Genomic DNA, 19,367 nt, shown 5'->3' with positions numbered 1-19,367 from the left:
AACTTCTAAAAATTATATAAATTTTTTAATTAAATTAATATTCATACATTGTTAATTGTATTTTGCACTATGCATGTTAATTGCATAAATTGTAGTTAATTATAAGAACCAATTAAGATTATTAATACGAAAATTAATATTAATTACTAATTTAGTTTTAAAATATATTAATAATTGAAGTAGTAATAGAAAAAAATGTTATGCATTAAAGTAATATAAATTTTAACTATTAATATAATTATTATACAAAAATTAAAAAAATAATTATTCAAAGTATAAAAATAAATAGTTTTAAAAATTAAAATTTTAAAAAATAAAGTGTTGACTAAAAAATTAATAATAATTCAAAAATTTATGTCTTGTTATTCATTAATGTTTTAATGAATATTTTTTTTTATTTGCGTTAAATGCTATATAAAGAATATGATTAAAAATGTTAATAAATTCAAGCATTAGTTGCTAAATATTATTATTAAAAAATATATTGAAAAATTATTTACAAAAAAGTAGTTATATTTATAATAAAGCTTTAAAAAACTATATAATAAAAGACTATTGTTTTAAAGTGATTTATAAACATAATTAATATATTCTTCTATATTGAAGAAAAAATAAATTGAAATTAAATGCTCTAATAATTAATATTAAATAATTTTTTAATTACAAACTTTAGTTCTTAACATTTAAATGTTAATAATCATATCAATTAATGTCAATTAAATTAATACATATGACTATTATTTTTAATAATATATTATTCATTTAATTTTTAAATATGATTGATAGTTTAGTATATGTAAAATTTAACCAGGATAGTTTATTAGTAGTATTTTTATACAATAATTATAATTATTATTGTATTAAATTTGATTATTTTTCTTATTTTCAACATCTGTACAGTTACTACATTATATTAAAGACTATATTGCCATCTGTTATACATTGAAACTATAATCAATGATATTATTTTTAATAAATATATTTTATTTATTAATATTTATTAAGTTTTAAACTTTTGTTCAATTGTCTCTCTATAAAGTATAAGTATATTTGTAAATATAATTAATATTTTTATTGATATTAAAATAATCAATACATTGATAAATTTTTTTATTAGTTTTAAAGTTATTAAAGTTATTATTGTCATCTTATTATTGTTAGTGACGCCAACTATGGGTAAGAAATAGTGAAATTAAAAACGTAAGCAAACTATGAATGCAAGCAATCGTTTGTTTTCGTTAATACATTGTATTATAATAGTAATCATATGATGTATTAGATGTCAATACAGTAGTGCTTCACATACTGTATAATACAGTGATTGCGCACAACATTACGTATTAAATATTGAATTAATGTTAGACTCATTGACTCAATGACTGCAAAACACTATAAACTAAAAACATATATTAAATAATAAATATTAATAATAATTAAGATTTCATTTTTTGATTGTCTAACAAAACACAACATAATTAACAAATGATTTGTTAATATTTTGATCGTTACTCCAAAATATTAACATTGATTTTAGCATTTGTTGTGTCATTTTCACTGATTTTGTCATTTATTTGATACAAATTTTTATTTATTACACAAAACCATTGTTTTCATAACACTATTCAGTGTTTTATCATTGAATTTATGGTGAGTTTTGTTTTCATTTTATTTAATAATAATAATATAATAATTTATACTACGATTTGTTATGATTTTTATATTAATATTAATTATCTATAAGTATTCAACAAAAAAAAATATTTATTTAATTATAAGATATATTATACAAATACAATATAATATGATAATTGATATACAGGTATATAAATAGTCATATGATGTAAATGTCACGTAATGTTTACTTCCTTCACAACAAATTCCCACATATTTTCCTCAATTTTCTATTTCCCGAAATTTTTAAAAATATATTGTATTTAATAAATACAGTTATTTTATTATTAATATTTTTAAACAATTGTTGTAAAATAAAAATAGAATTTAAAATAGATCTCTAAAATAAAACATTTTGTTTTATAATACTAATTATAGTTTTCAATTAAGTATTATATAATGATTAATATTATATATTTATAATACTTTTATTATTATATATTTTTTGTTGATTAACAGTAGTTTGAGAAAAATAAAATTAAAGACATTTTGTTATTATAAACAAAATAATTTCATTGAATTAATAATAATTTATGAAATGTACTTAATATAGCTTATTATACGTTCAACAAAATAGGTTACTATTCAAAGAAATTTTAAGTGAAATTTATTTTTAAACTTCACATTTGTTTATATGAATTGAGTTTTATGTTTGGTTAATGAGTCCAATGTTTTTTTAAATTTATATTTATATTAAAAATGCTTTATTAAAAACATAATTAAACTATAGTTTAATGTAAGATAACTTTAAGAAAACTTTTACACTTTTCGAAATTTCTTATAAAAATGTTATAAAATTACAAATAAATTAATTGTTTTTATTAAATTTTTGTTAGGTTAGTTTTTTTTTAATATACACTGTATATTATACAGTATACTTTATTTTATTATTTTTAATCTATCTAGCATAAATAAAAACATTTAATTTTATATACAAATATAATAAATAGTTTTAAAATTATTATTTTTTCTTATTATAAAAGTTAGACATTAAATCAATAAATCAAAATCAAAATATACGATAATTTGTTGTATCGTTACGTATATTGATATATAATTTTAAACTGAATCCTTCACACCCTAAATGACAATAATTTATCTATGAAAGCAAATTGAGGTCATAATATTTTTTGATTAATAGGAAAATTGTTTTTAAATTAATTATATAATACTTGTATATACAATTTATGAAATACATTGATAAATATTTTAATATTGATAAAATATAGACAATTTTTATTATTTGTATTATTTAAACTAATATTAATTGTAACTAAAGTGAAAGCATAATAATATAATGTACTGTATTTTAACTAAATCAATAAAATTGTTTACTCTAGTGTTATATACTACAGTAATTATATTAATTTAACAAAATAGTATAATTAAGTTTAATGTTTTAAAGTTTAAATTTATTTTATAATATGCATACAATATAAATTTGTGTAATGTGTACTAGTATCATTTTTATTTACTTAATATTTTGGTTTAGTAATAAACAAGAGATATTTATTAAATTATTTTTAAAATTACTTATATATTGAGGTCAACAAAAGTTTTATTATAGGAAGTAGTAATATGAACACTAATTATGATAAGATTACTAAAAAATATATTTGAGAAAACATATACTACTGTATGTTTTATAATTTATTTATTATTATTATGTTTTTGAACATTATCATTTTTATATAATGTATAACTTTAGATTTCTATTATAAGTATGTTTTAATTGAAAAGTTTGATAAAATGTTTTATTTTTATTAATTTATTATTATTTAATTTAATTACAATAACAATACAATAAAATCATAATAAAAATGTAAATATTTATCATTGATAAATTTTGCCCACATTTTTGAATAATGTGTTAATTAATTACTTGAAGACAGTAAATCTCATGATAGCATACAATTTCAATGAGTCATAACATGATTTAATATGCATTTTAATTGCATTTGTTATGCCATAGTGTATATCAATAATTATTATATATAATATAATAAAATTTTATACCGACGATGACCTTTAAAATAACACCTACATTATCACTTAATTCATAGACTAATGTTTTGAATTTTATTATTAAATAATTATGAACTTGAACTGAGAGTACAATATATGATAGAAATGTTTTAATCCGACGATTATTTTATTTAAATAATAATATTTACTAAATAATATTTTGTTAAAATTATTTCATGAGACATTGTATTTAATTTAACGTTATAAAAGCAAATATTTTAATTTTTGATTATTTTTATATTTTTTCATTAGATTTAAAATATATCTGATTAATAAAAACGACTAAAATAAATGGATAACAATTCAGACGACAAGATTTGTGAGACATCTGGAGAAGAGACGAAAGTATTAAAAGAAAAGCAGACTTTGGAGGCAACAAATGGCTGTCCAATGACTCAAAAGATTAAGATTCCGCGATCACGGACTGAGAGTACCAGTAGTGACGAAAATCGGATGCTCTCCACAACTCATGACATAAATAATATTAGTATTGATGGTAAGCGACAAAAATCAGAAATACGGGACAACAGATCAACGTCACCGACAACAACACCTTTGGCTGAATCGGTAACTGTCGGAGCGTTTGGATTTGGTTTAAGTCCATCTCCGCCACGATTTATATCATTTGAAGAGATAATGAAAGCGGCGAACGGCGTCGAGAATATGGTTTTGGCGCACGAAATAGCTGTCGATAACAACTTTAAACTGGAAAAAGTGGAACCGACTGACAACAGGTTTGTCTTATATTTATGACAATCAGCTTATTGTCCGGATTTTAACTTTACTTATGATTTTACGGCAGTCTTGAGAGACAAGTGAAAGAAGTGGCGCACAAAGCTTTTTGGGATATTCTTGAATCACAACTCAATGAATCGCCAACTAATTACAAACAGGCTTTGAATTTATTGAAAGATATTAAAGAAAATTTATTGTCATTGCTTTTGCCACAACATACTCGTCTCAAACAAGAGATCGAAGAAATACTTGATTTGGATCTAATTGAACAACAGGCAGATAATGGCATCTTTGACTTTCAACGATACGCTCAGTACATACTATCAGTTTGTTCACGACTCTGTGCTCCCATAAGAGATGAGACAATACGGGAATTGACTCAAACTAATGAAGTCATTTCTCTCATTAGGTAATTATCTAATAATACTATTTTGTTAATTAATTTTTTTAATAAATAATAATTAAATTAGAGGAATAATGGATTTGTTGGATGTGATGAAGTTAGATATGGCTAACTTTCATATACAACAATTGCGACCTCACATTCAGCTCAAGTCTATTGAATACGAACGCAAAAAGTTTAAAGAGTTTCTCGAACAGCAATCAAGTGATTATTGTTTTATACAAATCAATTGATTTGATAATAATTTGAATAACAATTTTGTCTATTATAGAGTTAACAACAGTCGATGGACTCGAGTTTACTAAATCATGGATTAAACGCAACTATGAAGCTATTGATGTATCCAAAGAAAGCAATGCTGTTATGATTACAAATAAAATCTTAACGAATGCTTATTTGGAACTATTAGTTTGTGATAATGCCATACAAGACTCATATCCAGAAACACTTCTATTGGATGCTAAGCGGATACAAGAAATTAGAGAACAGGTACTTAAGATAACACTCGTTGGCTCTATTTTTCTGGTTACAAATGCAACGACTGGACCATCGGTTCAAAGTCTTCAAGAGTTTAAAAATAAGTTAAAGAAAGAGTTATGTATTTTATTACCAGACAATTGTTCGGTTCTATCAGACACTGAATTCAAGGATATTTTGATTACAATTTCACTTCGTTTGAAACAAGAACTGAAAATCTGTGCCGAAGAACATGGATTCGCACAGTTGGACACAAATAAAGAACAATCTTTAGAGAAACAGACAGTCGATCTGAGCTCAAGTGATAACAGATTAAGAAAAATAGTTGAAAGAAGAGTATTAGAGTTTATTGAAAGGGCTTTGATGTCACCGACAGCACAACCGATGCAAATACCAACCGGTCTTTCAGCAGTTAAAGAAGAATTGACAGAAATTACTGGAAAATTTATACGTATTGTTAGCCACAATAGAGCCGTTTTCAGTCAATATTATGCGGACATTATCACTGAATTAGTCCCCGAAGTAAGCGCTTGTGAGACAAAATCTATTGAAAGAGATCTCACTCTTTAGATTAATGAACAGATTATTAATATAATGAATTTGTTCATTAATTTTTAGCTAAATTTCAATCTTATAGCTAAAATATTAAAATATAAAAAATACATTATTCGTATTAAATTATGTATAATTATAATTAATATATATATACATTATATATACTTTATCAAAGATAAATATTTACATTTTAATTAATTGTATAAATAAATATATGTAATATATAAATGTTTTTTGAATTAATTATTTGTTAGATCTATAAAAGTTATTAATTACCGATAAATAAATTCTAATCGAAACCATTTAGAACTCTACTTCACTCTACTATTTGAATTTATAATGTAATGTCAATTAATACTGAATATAGAGAAGCAATTATATAATAATAAATATAAAAGATTTTTAAAGTGACAATATTTAAATTAAACTGACCTAGGACACATTCAATTATATATACAAGCTCTTAAACATTTACCACAAAAATGTTTAGTTTTTGAAAATAAACTTTAAAAATAATATTAATTATTTGGTTAAGTAATCTTTAAAAATATATAATATACACTAAAATTACTTATCTTTATTATCGATATTTAGGTAATTAGGTATTTCGTTAGTAATATTTAGGTTTATATTTAGGTTATTTAAAAAACTATCTGGTACTTTTATTTGAGCTATTTTTATGTGACAATAATTTAAATAAATAACCAATAAATAGTAAATAAACAATAGTTGAATTTTAAATAATTTTTTATTGTAAATTATTTACAAAATCACATCAATAATTTTTATTATACATACATAACTATATTTACACTATTTATTATTTTATTAGTAATATTACTATAGAATTAACTTAGTTTTTAATTTTCTGACACATTATACATAATTTTATTATACAATAAAGTAATGTTAATTCATGTAATTTTTTAACTATACAATAATTATTAGAATATTTTTGTTAATAATATCTATTAAATAGTTATATTTAATATAAATACAATATGTCATACAATATCTTTTACTTAATATAGAAACAATTGACATTATTATCAAACAGTATTTAATTGTCTATTAAAAATAGACAAAACAAGGCATAAATGTTTGCATTTATTAATTATTTATAATTAGAGAGTGATATGCTTTCAATAATGAATTCAGTCAATCATTTCAATACTTCAATCTTCTTGAGTCCAATTTTTCCATTATTTTAAACAATTGGTGTCTATTTGTAATAATTTAAGAATAATATATTAGTTTCTAATAATTATTTTTTAAAAATAAAAAAACATACATCTCTTGCATCCAAACGCATAGCAAATGATTTTAAATTAAACGAGTCTTTACTGGACGTCGGCGATGATATTTGACTCTTATTATCGGTGACCACAATCGGTTGGTTTGCCTCTTGAAAGATGGGTTTCTTGTAAGAGATATAATTGGATGACATATCGTGAGCTATTAAAATATAAATATGTTTATTAAAAAAAAATTTTAATTTCATTTTTTACAATTAATAAAACTTACGGTTAGTATGCATAGCATTGTTAGGAACATTGGTTGGCATTTGTGACAAATGATTGTTAAAGTCATCGCCAATCATCTCATATGAAGGTGAGTGCTCTGAACATGAAGAGGGAGACTGAATATGACTGTTAACCATATTGTGGTCACTATTGTTTCGCCGGCGAAACTTTGGCGGATGTTTGGTCTGTTGTGACACTGCTGTACTCATATTACTATCAGTGCTGTAAGGACTCGAAGGTCTATAGTCTGACAGATGTGTCCTTTGGTGAGACACAAACTTCTTATTGTTATTATTATTAGGGATGTGTTGTTTGGTTAGTTGTTGTGGTTCAATGACAAATGATTGTTCATTAAAAGTATAAGCGCTGCCATTTTGTACGGCACGGATCAAACAGTCGGCAAGATTTGTCTGCGCGTAGAAAGCATTGTCGGCATCTTCTTCGTCATAACTCGATTGATGGCCATCACTGACTACTCGATCGCAATGTCCATAATCTGTATCGTCATCAACACTGGATTGTGGCGAATGTCTACCATTATTTGCCTTTCGGTTTATATCATGTCTGTGTCCATCCATTTCAGACTCCATTTCTAATCTCTGGTATGGATTCATCTGTTGTTGATTTCCATCCATAAGTGATTGTAGTGATGATTGTAATTGTCTGTCCATTGGATTTGTTATGACATTTGTTGGCGCGTAGTGTCCATTGGATTGATTGGCATTTGCTTGCATTGCTTTCAGTTTTTGCAGAAATGTCTGCTGTCTATTGCTATCCGATGACAATATGTCCGACACTTTCTTGTTTCGGGTTAATGTACTTTTTGGCGACGAAAGACTGTGTCGACTGTTGACAGGCGAGGGTTGATAGCTTCGGGTTACAAGAGGGGAACGGCCTGAGTTGGCACTACCAGAATGTATATAAGCCATCGATGGTAACTATTGCAAATAAAAATCATATATCAAATCATTAATCAATTTTGTATATATTATATTAAATTAATTATACCTGAACTCTGACCATACGATTTGCATTATGTTGTCTAACATTACAGTTGAGTATAGGAGTGTCAGGAGGTGTCCCGCATTCACTCGGAGGAGTTTCAGGCGGTGGAGGTATCAGATCATTCCAGTTAAGTACATGTCCTTTTGATACTTGATTTAGTGATGAATTACCGGATATATGAACATTATTTGGTTTAAATGAGTGATTCATTTGTGGTCTCTGTCTATTGTTTTTAATCTTCCGAACAGGTATTCCGTATTCATCGGTATAACTTCCAGAATCACTCGGACTTTTCAATGACTGTTCAACCAATAGGTGTTCTCTAACTCCGTCGTCGTTTAGCTCACGACATGACATCCCTTTGTCTGACTTTTTGCTTCCCATTTCTTCAGAACCACTACTTCTGTGCTCTCTAACAGATCCATGTTTTGGTATTGCATTTATCAATGTTGTTGTCGCATACGGTGCCGGAGCTGAAGGAAACGACTCTTGTTTTTTGTAAAATGTCGATAAATTATGTGTATCAACCTCTGCATAGTCGGGTGCCGCGTATTCGGCAACGAAAGCACTGGAATATCCATTGATATCATTTGGTGGACAATGTTTTGTTTGGTTGTTATCTTTATCAGATGGTCTCCAACCCTGATTAATCCACAAATGTTCCCTTGCGTTCCCGTTATAACCACCTCTTCCTATATCATCGTTTTTGACATTCAACGGAGCCGTTAGACGAGCACTGATAGTTTTTTTCCAGGCCATACGTCTCTTCATAATTATGCCGATAACAATAGCCACAAGAATGAGAAGGATTACAAACCCAATGACAGCATAAATCCAAGTTTGACTCATCACACCATTCAGATAGGTTGTATCCAAAGAGTTGGTAGACGGCCCGTCCTCTAGTTTTGAATAAAAAAGACTCGGATCCATTCTAAGTGCCACCGGTTCACTAAAAGGTCCGGCACCGGCTATTGTAAAGGCCAATATCCGTACTGTATATATGGCACCAGTGGTCAGATTGTATAATGTTATGGACGTATCATTTGAATTGAGAGTCATATTTAAATGAATTGTTGAAGTGATTCCTTGAATATACAGATTATATCCCATAAGATTGCCATTTCTGTGCTCCGGTGCCGGCGGTGACCATTCAATAGTAGCAGTCGTCAGGTTTACAACTTTGATACCCAATCCTTCAGGTGCTGCGTTTGGCACGTCTTCATCGGTCACAACTGTTCTGCTATTACTGGGTTTTGCCTCTAAGTTCTTGTAATAAGGAATCACAAGAAATTCATAACGAGTAAACTTCTTCAGATCATTCAATACATAAGTAGAGCCACTGTTGGCAACAGTTATTGTCGTAAACTTTTGTGTCATCGGATCAACGCTTATGTCTTTATATCGGATATAAAAGCCTTCGATATACTCTTGATTTCCCTGAAAATCCCAAAACAGTTTCACAGCACTTGAGCTCAAAACGAGGACATCCTTTAATTCAACTGATGTATGATTGAGTCGAGTCCGCGGATCCTTAATCTTACCTAAAATTTTAATTAAACACAAAATACAAATAATAACAATTAATCAAATAATACTGTATTGAAAATATAAAAGTTGTGTATATCTTAGTAGGTTTTGGCAGTAAATTAGTATTTTTTGTGTCAATTTGTAAATTAAACTAATGTTTATTATATTCATTGACATTATTATATTCATCAGATAATGAATATTATAAACTGTAAAATTTATATTATATCTAACTGTGCAATACTTGACTGTGCAAACTGTACAAAAAGAAACAAGTTTTCTAATACTTAATTTGTATTTGAAATGATAAGAAATTTGTATTAAACATCAAGGGATGCACTTAATAGTCATCAATCAATTGTATAAATCAGTGGTGCGTTACCCAAAATATTTATAATTATTGATATAATATAAAAATAAAAATATTGATTTATATGTATATATCACTCAAATTTATAGATAAAACTCCCACTTTTAAAAAGTTTTATATGGGTAACACCCGAATGTCATAAATTACAAATTAGTTATATATGACTACATTCGGCCTAACTATAAATCAAGTATATAATTGACTTACCGGCCATTTCGATGGTGGCATTCCTACTTCTAACAGTACCCAGTTCATTTTTGGCTATACAGTGATATGTTCCGGTGTCGCCGTCCTTTTTGCTATGTATTACATGAAGGAAAAACAGTGAGCCTCCGGGCAGTACCATACGGTTGGCGGTGTTGTGGATCAACTCGTTATCTTTATACCTGTGCATTATTATTGTATTTTTTTTGTTATCATTTTGATCTGTAAATAATCAATGCTAACAATAATATTTAATAAATACAATACCAAATAATTGTTGGCGTAGGCTTTCCCTCAGCCTTGCAGTTAATAGTGATGGGCTCATGCTTTTTGACCACAACACTACTCGGGTGCTCTATTATACGGGGCGGACGTAAATGAGCTGTCAATTTGAATCAAACAAAAACAAAGATTATTAGTAAAGATAAGTCAACAAAATAAATGCCATATTTTTAAATAGTAATTGGTTGCTATCAAATTGATTTATTAACTGTCTCTATATTTTGCATTTTAATTGCAAATCAAGTTTACTGTAAAATATAACAAAATAATAGATTTAAAGATAAACTTTATTTGTGACAATTACAATAGTAGTAATTTATAAATAAACTATTTTATTACTCGAAATTAAACATATATATTGTTACTGTTGTATTATTAGTATTGTAAACTATGTATTTTGTTGTTATATATTAGTTATAAAATTATCATAATATTATAGTATTCAATGCATTGGTTATTCAATTTTTATTTTTTAATACATTCCTAATAATAAGTGATTCATAAGTTATACTCGTAATGCCAGTGATTATGCTATAAATATGTGGGATTAGGTGTACATCATAAATGATAACATACGGTACGTGTATATCAAATAACTTTTAAAATATATTTTCAGCTTTAAGTTTAAAAAATAATTTATATACATTAGAATGATAGTCATTAAAATAAAACAATAATATAATTATATAAAAATATAATCTCATTAAAAACGTATAATTTTTCAAATTAAATGATTGAATAGTCATTGGGTTTCCAAAAGTTAATGATTAAGTGAAAAATGATTTTCAAGTGAGTCTCGACTTTGAATTTTTATGATTCATTATATGAAATACTCTATAATTTTTGTTTATTATGATTTATATTTGGCAGTAACTATAAAGGTATGATAAACCATATATTAAAATACAATAATATAAATTTTGTGTTAATCTATTTACACCTGCACACAATTATTTATAATTCATATACCATAGTAATTGATTTATATATTTTTATTAAAATAGTAATTCAAACATAAAAATAATTTACTGCCAAACCCTTAACACCCACAAAATCATAGTATCATTAATTTAGTATATTTTAAATGCCATATATTAACAAATTAAACTTTTATTTTTTATTAATTTTTGTTTATATTTTTAAAGTTATGTATACCGACGTTATAATTTTGAGATCAATTGCCTATAATTGAACTAAATAGTTAATTTATAATATCAATTCAAAATTTAATAAATTATTTTTCAAGTTACTTAATCTTGATATCAATTTATTTTAAGGTCAAGTAATTGAATTGACATTTGTTTAAATCTTTATTAACAAAAATTTAAATTAGTAAAATATTATTAAATTAAACTTAAAAATATATAATAAGCCTTATTTTTGCTATCTTACATTTTACTATTGTATATATATATATACAATAATAAAATGTAAGATATATATATATATACAAGTTGTATATATATTAATATTTAATAAAAATGGTTAAATAATAAATTCAACAATAATAATAATAATTAAATTAAAATTGTTTAAGAAAATGGCCAAGTTTATATCAGTAATATAACAATTTTAAATATATAGTTTTAATGGTATTATTTTAGTGCTTTTTAAGATTTTTAATGGAAGTAATAAGAATTAACAAATAAAAATTATCAAAATAATGCAAATGAAAAGTATAGTTTTTATATGTTATTTTAATTATTAATTAAAATATTTTTATTTATCTTTTTTTATTACTATTACTACTCAAGATATAGTGATTAAGTCAAGTTTTGAAAAAATTCTCATTTTAGTTAATTAGTAATATGTTTATAAAATTTTTAGTTGCCTTTTAAAACTTATTTTGTTTAACAATAAAATATTTTGATTTTAGTAAAATGCAGTATATTATATAATTCAACAAAAAAAATACAAATCATTTAATCATTTAAACATGACCTAATATTTGACTTTATACTGTATAAATTATTAAAGAAAATATAATATTAATAATTAAGATAATTTAGAAATAGTCTATAAAAATTGACCTCAGATTTCATTAAATTAATATACTATATTTTGACATTTTTAATTATTTTGTTTAATTTAATAAATTTTTCACACTATTAGTAAATATAATTAAGATATACAAATGCAATTACCCACATAATTATGATACAGGTAGTTATATAAAAACATTATTGCGATAAAAAAAAGTTAGATATTTATCAGCACTTTATGCAAACTTTACTAAATATCAATATATTCATTACATTAGTGGAGTAACATTAGCCATAAGTAATATAATGTAAAAAATAAGAAAACATTTTTTTATGAATTGCATCGCTTAATGGCATCGATTGCCGCCAAATAACAAACAAATTACAATTTTTAACAAAAAAATAACAAAAACAAAAACATTTAAAAAAAATTTTGATCTATTAAGTTATTAAGTGCCTGAAATAAAATATCTTAAAAATAAAAAAACAAAACAAAATGTTGTCAAAATTATTTGCATTAAAACACAATTTCTGGCAATCATTAAGAGTGATATAAAAAAATATTTATAATGTACTATATATATAATATATATATATAAGTGATCAGTAATTGAGTTTTAATTTATATTTAAATGATATAATTAAATATCAATCCTAATTGCAAAACATTCAATGACTTAATTTTCAAAACTTAATGGAATATAACATTTATATTAACTAAATTTTAGTATTTCTGAATACAAATTACATAATCTAATTTCTATATTTTTAAATTACTTATTTCTAATAATTAATTGTTATGTAATATAGTTTGTATGGTTAGTTATCAAATTTTATGAACTAACTATACTATTATATTAGTTAAATAAATATATTGCCCCCTATAGTGAAACTCTTTACTATTTATAATGAAAGACATCATTGAAATGGTCTTATATTAATGTAATGCAAGTACAGTACAAATTGTATAATACATCTGTATATTGAGTACAAACACATTAACTATTACTGTACTGTACTTTTAGTATACCATTTGTGAGTTATTTTGATGAAAACTTTTTGTTAATATATTTCCATTTCCACAAAACTAAAGACTTCCCCCATAAGAGTTTAAAAGTATTTTTGTTTCAAACTTTACATTTATGGCACAAATGTTTGTCAAGTCTCGAGTGAGTTGTCTGTCAAAGGGAAGGTTGTGTTTGTGTTTAAGTGAATTCACTATTAGTAATATATATTGTAGTTTTAGTAATATTGATAAAAGTTTCAATAATTTACGGTTTTCACTGAAACAATTTATAATTAAAGGCAATGAAAGTTTTAATTTGAAATTTTTGGTTATTTAGACATTGCATTCATACCACAAAACTAAATCATATGATATGAACATACAATCACTTCCCTATTGATTGCTTCTCTAATGCCTTATATATGCAATAATTTGATGACATTCTGGTCAACACATTGTGCGGCTAAGCCTCGAGTCAGACCAGAGAAGGCCAACAATTATACTATTTTTAACTAAAAACACATTTCAAAAGTCATGTCATGAGAATCACCACTAATAATGACTTTATGACTAATTATATGTATCATCAATGTTGAAGACAACACATATGCTTAAATTGAGAGCCGTAAGCAAATTTAGTTTGAAGGGTATGTCCATATGTGTGGCCAATGAGCATATAATGTAAGCATACATTTAATATAAGCTTCTCATTCACGCCGCAGCCATCACTTGTGTCTGTTTATAGACAACTGTGCAAAACATTGTTATATATCTCATCAAACAACACAATGTAATGTTGTTTTAATTATAAATATTAAGTTAAAGTTTGAGGACCAGTAAGTAATGCGCTTAAAGTAGTCACGACTCTCGAGGCGTAAGAAATATATTATTAACAGAAAAGTCAGTCTTTAATTGAAACCGATTTTTACATAACATAACTTACAGTATATTATAATACAAAAACTATATTACAGACAAACATTAAGTGCAGGTTTGAAGTGAAAGAGAATTTAATTAAATTTTATTTCATGTGTAACCTATAAGTACTGCTTATTTTGCAACTCTATATATTTGAGGCTATCTCGCAATGGGATGTCATGGCTTAATAATTAAATGAAAAAAACTATTGTAAACTAATTCAATATTCATCAAACCTGTACTTTTTACAAGTTATTTCCCAATTTTTTTTATAATATAAAGTAATTCAAATTTTTTAAAAAAACATTGACTCTATAAAAGAAATTATTAAACAAAAATTCGATATAAATTATTTGATTTTTACTTTTCAGATAAATCTAAATATTATGGTCACTATAGTTTGAAGACCAACCGGTGCTAAAGTTTATTGTTTATTCCTATATTTATGGCACTCAAACTATGGATTAAATATATTAGGGTCTGATATATGAAATTTTAATATGCAATCAACCGCTTAAAGTGTTAGTACATCCATAGAAAAAGCTGTCAATTTTATCAATACATAGAAAAAATGAGTTTTTATAATAAATAGTTGAACCATAAAAACATAAACACAGCGCCCAGTGTTTAGTTTAGCATTTAAACGGAACTAATAGTTATTTTGCTAAACATACAGATACTATATTATGTTATATTATGTAATATATATTTGTCGGAAATAGAATTTGAAAACAATTATACATTTTTTTTGAATATTAATTTATTATTTGTTTTATTAATAAAATTTTATCAGAAATATTGTTTATCTAATAATTAAACAATAATTGGAAATATGGTCCAATGGATCCAAAAAAAATCTATAAAAAATTTAGACGATTGATGGTTATCAAGAAATGAATGATAATAAAAATAAATTTATGTTAAAAAAGCTATAAAAATATAAATTCATTATATGAATAGTTATAATGTTTTAAAATAATTGTCAGCAAAACAAACAAATGGGAAAATGTAAGAAATATTTAAAAATTTGAAATACAAATTATTTAACAACAATACAGTGTTTGAACCGTAAGTTTGGATGAACTTCGGAATCCCTGTTGTGTTTGCAAAACATTATATTTCATAATAAATATCATATAATGACTTGTATTGAATATCGCGGGGCAACTATACTATCGGACAAAAATATTATGGGAACTGTATTTTGTTATAACTTTTACAGACATAAGTGGTATACAATAAATATATCAAATGGTTATTACAAAACATAGGATGCATCCAACAGTTCAGAAATTTTTATATAATATATAATATAAACGTTTACTTAATAAATATTTCACAACTAAATCTGTTTGCTATTACTCTTTACCAAAGTTATTGATTAGCAAAGTATTTAAATATTGTAAAAGAGGTTTTTTTATAAAAAAAATAGGACTTATTTTTTATTTTTTAGAAAATAGACTTAAAATTTATTTTGTAATTTATAGTATGGTTTAAAATATCTTATATAGTCTACTGTTAAATAATATAAATGGGACGTCCAGTCATTTCAGAGTTGCAAAACATATAACAATTTGGTACCCTTTTCTTCATTTATAGTACAGTACATGTGATGTCTTTTGACTCAATGGTATAGTTGTTTCATGAATTATATAGACTTTGAGGCGTCAAACAAAGCATCACTTAAATGACTTGTTTGGACGGCAAACGTTATGACTGTGTGTGTCGTATAAATTACATCCAAAAACATATACAATACTTGACGAGTACTTCACTGATGGAGATTTGAAAAACATCAGTTGAGAGCATTGGGAGAGAAAAATAGTGTTTAGATGTCTGACTATACATACAGTATATATCATTGAGTGCTTCATATATATAATCTAACTATTGAATGAAATATTGGTCGACACGAGTCTTTAAACATGACTTCTTTCTCGGAAAAAATCAAATCCAAAAGTGATGTTAAAAAAATTTGAGTTGAATTTTGGTTTTGGAAATCAATGGCAATGATATGCATCTCAAGAGTTGGGAAAAGCTGTCAGTCGTGGGGTGTCTTGTGTTAAGTCTGAGTCTAAAACTGTTTTTCCGAATCAAATTAAAAGAGTCTTTTATGACCACAAAGTCTTACATATATTTGAGACAAGCATTTAATGGTTTGTTTCAATCACTTTCATGATTGCCGTCAGTTGTTTGACTGACTCTTTAAAATAGTTTTAAATTTAAATATATAGAGATATATATATATATATTTAATTTTAATTAACTTCGATGTCAGTTATGGCTATTTTTATAGACATTCAAACAACAATACAAATAAAGTAAAATGTAATATTAGACTAAATATTGACTTTATATCAAAGTTTTGTTGACAAACTTGTAGACATAAAATAATATTTTTTAAAGTAATTTAATCTTCAATTGCATAAATATGTGAAACATTTGTGTATCCTTTTTGAAAGCTATTTACAGTTTTAATCTTTTTAAATCTCATTTGAAATCCTCTATTTTACTTGATTTGACCCAACATTAAATCTTTATTACCGTATAAAATGTTTTTAAAAACTGATTAAAAAAATAGTTTTTTATAGCCCTGTCCTCCCAGTGCTTACAATATTTTTAATCTCAATAAAACGTCTCAAGAATTTTTATGTTTATCTTTGCCACACATTTAAACATATTTTCCGCTTTGTTATTAATTTTTGTCATTTTGTTTGTCACTAATGAAAATTATGACTTTTTTTTCTTGAATATAACGTTTTGTAGACAAATATATTATCAGTTTATGACATTTACATACTGTATATATAGTTACATATTTTTTAATGTTTTCAACAAAAATAATATTTCACGACTTAAGACATGACTATACAGAAGAGTTCTGAAGCAACGGCTCTTCGCATCATTTAATCACTGGATTTGGTTATCAAACTTAAGCTAATATTATCCACAATTCTCTCTCTTTTCTATTCAATAAATAAATAAATAGTTTTTTAGTTACAGTTTTCTTATTGAATCACTATTTTTGTATAACATTTTTTCTTTCTTTAGCAACAAAACAACAAAATAGTAAAAAATTAAATTATAAATTCAAAAATACACACAAAAAAGTTGAACACTGTTTATATGAAATCACAAGAAAACCTTTTTTAATGTAAAAATGTAAGCATAAGCTAAATGAATGAATGATAAGCAATGCATAACAAAAACATATTGAAATAGCCTTTGAATTTGTATATCAAAAGGCAGTCATTCATAATACCGACTAATTCAGTGCATAAACGCATTGAAAAGATTAATCTCATCGATAATACAGTTTATAATATATAACAAAATATATACTATATATGAATAGTTATTTGGGAATAAAATATATGCAAAATACAAGTCTATATACATTAACATCAAAAGTTTCGTTAATATTTTGTTATAAAATTCAGTATATTTAAAAAAAACAGTTTATTTTAAAAGATAGTCTGAAATAAAACATTTGAACGATTAATTCATTGCATTATGCGATTATTATTTATGCTATAAATGCATTAAATAATTTATTTGAATTTAAGTATTTTTGTTTATGTTTTTAGTTTTAAGTAATTTTTATATTTTAAACTTAGAATTTATTTTTTTAACAAAACCAATAAAATGTTATAAAAAGCATTGAGAGTAATGCTATGAGAAATATTTGAAATCTTAAATGATTTTTGACATAATCTTTATTAATAAATATTGTAAGGTTTTAAATACAATATAATTAAAATAATTAATGCAATTGATGAAAATTGTTTAAAAAATCTTTAAAAACTAAAATAATGAGTTATTTTAATTCTGATAACAAATTTATATAATACTATTATTAACAAATACTTTATGATAAAACCTGATATCTAGTTATTTAAATTAATAATTTGTTTGACATTTTTATCTTGTTTTTAAGCAATTAATTTATCATTGCTTGTAGTTTTTTCAAATGAGCAATATTTTACAATGAATAAAAATAATATAATTATTTATGTAAAAAATGTATAGTTATAAAATTAATATTATTTAAATAATAATTTTACTTCACAATTATATGTTATACCATAATGGATAACAATAATTTAGTACAGAATTTGTTTGTAATATTAATTTTGCACAAATTATAGTATAGATTTCATGTACAATATTGTAATATTAAATAAACATAAGAGTGCAATAAATAGCATACATATAAAATCATGTGAAATATATGCTAAAAATTTGCATATATTCCCAAATTGATGCCTTTCCTCTCTCACCTAAACTGGAAATACGAGTGCAAACAATAACATTATATTAAATAAGTGGCGAATCGGTTGAGCATATGATCGGTAAAAGCGGTGCATATTTTTAGACTTACATTATCTCAATAATCAATTTCTCAACAGTTTGTGCTTACATAAGGATCGGTATGTTTTATATCGCACCAAATATTTTATAGCAAATTCATTAGTGATGAGAGATTCACACATATAATGCTTAAGGTATACAATGTATATAAGTTTTTATTAGTGATGCTCTCATATAAACACATATTTGCCATTTGAAAATCTATTGGATTAGCTGTCAGTCACCAAAAAGTATGTTAAGTAACATATAATCAACTTTTGTATAGTGAATATGTGCTCTCAGTTGATATTATTCATTAACAACAGATTTTGCA

At 24.7% G+C, this 19,367-nt stretch overlaps 2 protein-coding genes across 3 annotated transcripts in view; one reads left to right on the top strand and one right to left on the bottom strand.

Annotated features, from left to right (window-relative positions):
* The first annotated feature begins 1,444 nt into the window (after window positions 1-1,444).
* LOC128965939 (T-complex protein 11-like protein 1) lies at window positions 1,445-5,975 on the top strand. Its single transcript, XM_054312720.1, has 5 exons — window positions 1,445-1,647; window positions 3,949-4,430; window positions 4,499-4,840; window positions 4,902-5,038; window positions 5,106-5,975. Exons 2-5 carry the CDS (start codon window positions 3,988-3,990, stop codon window positions 5,879-5,881), a joined length of 1,698 nt encoding a protein of 565 aa, XP_054168695.1. The 5' UTR covers window positions 1,445-1,647; window positions 3,949-3,987; the 3' UTR covers window positions 5,882-5,975.
* A 983-nt stretch (window positions 5,976-6,958) lies between these two features.
* LOC128965960 (protein sax-3-like) overlaps window positions 6,959-19,367 on the bottom strand; it is a 53,150-nt gene continuing 40,741 nt past the window's right edge. For both annotated transcript variants that reach the window (XM_054312753.1, XM_054312752.1), the window contains exons 2-7: window positions 10,763-10,877; window positions 10,499-10,677; window positions 8,398-9,935; window positions 7,391-8,327; window positions 7,158-7,321; window positions 6,959-7,088 (exon numbers count right to left, since the gene is read on the bottom strand). In XM_054312753.1, the coding sequence (XP_054168728.1) occupies window positions 7,074-7,088; window positions 7,158-7,321; window positions 7,391-8,327; window positions 8,398-9,935; window positions 10,499-10,677; window positions 10,763-10,877 (2,948 nt within the window). In that variant the 3' untranslated portion in view covers window positions 6,959-7,073. The remainder of the gene's footprint in view (window positions 7,089-7,157; window positions 7,322-7,390; window positions 8,328-8,397; window positions 9,936-10,498; window positions 10,678-10,762; window positions 10,878-19,367) is intronic.

Source organism: Oppia nitens, unplaced genomic scaffold (genome assembly GCF_028296485.1).
Source record: "Oppia nitens isolate AA-2021 unplaced genomic scaffold, nextdenovo-longstitch-racon4-pilon3 scaffold18_pilon_pilon_pilon, whole genome shotgun sequence".
In the NCBI taxonomy this organism is placed as follows: Eukaryota; Metazoa; Arthropoda; class Arachnida; order Sarcoptiformes; family Oppiidae; genus Oppia; species Oppia nitens.
This window is presented reverse-complemented; position numbering and strand designations above follow the sequence as displayed.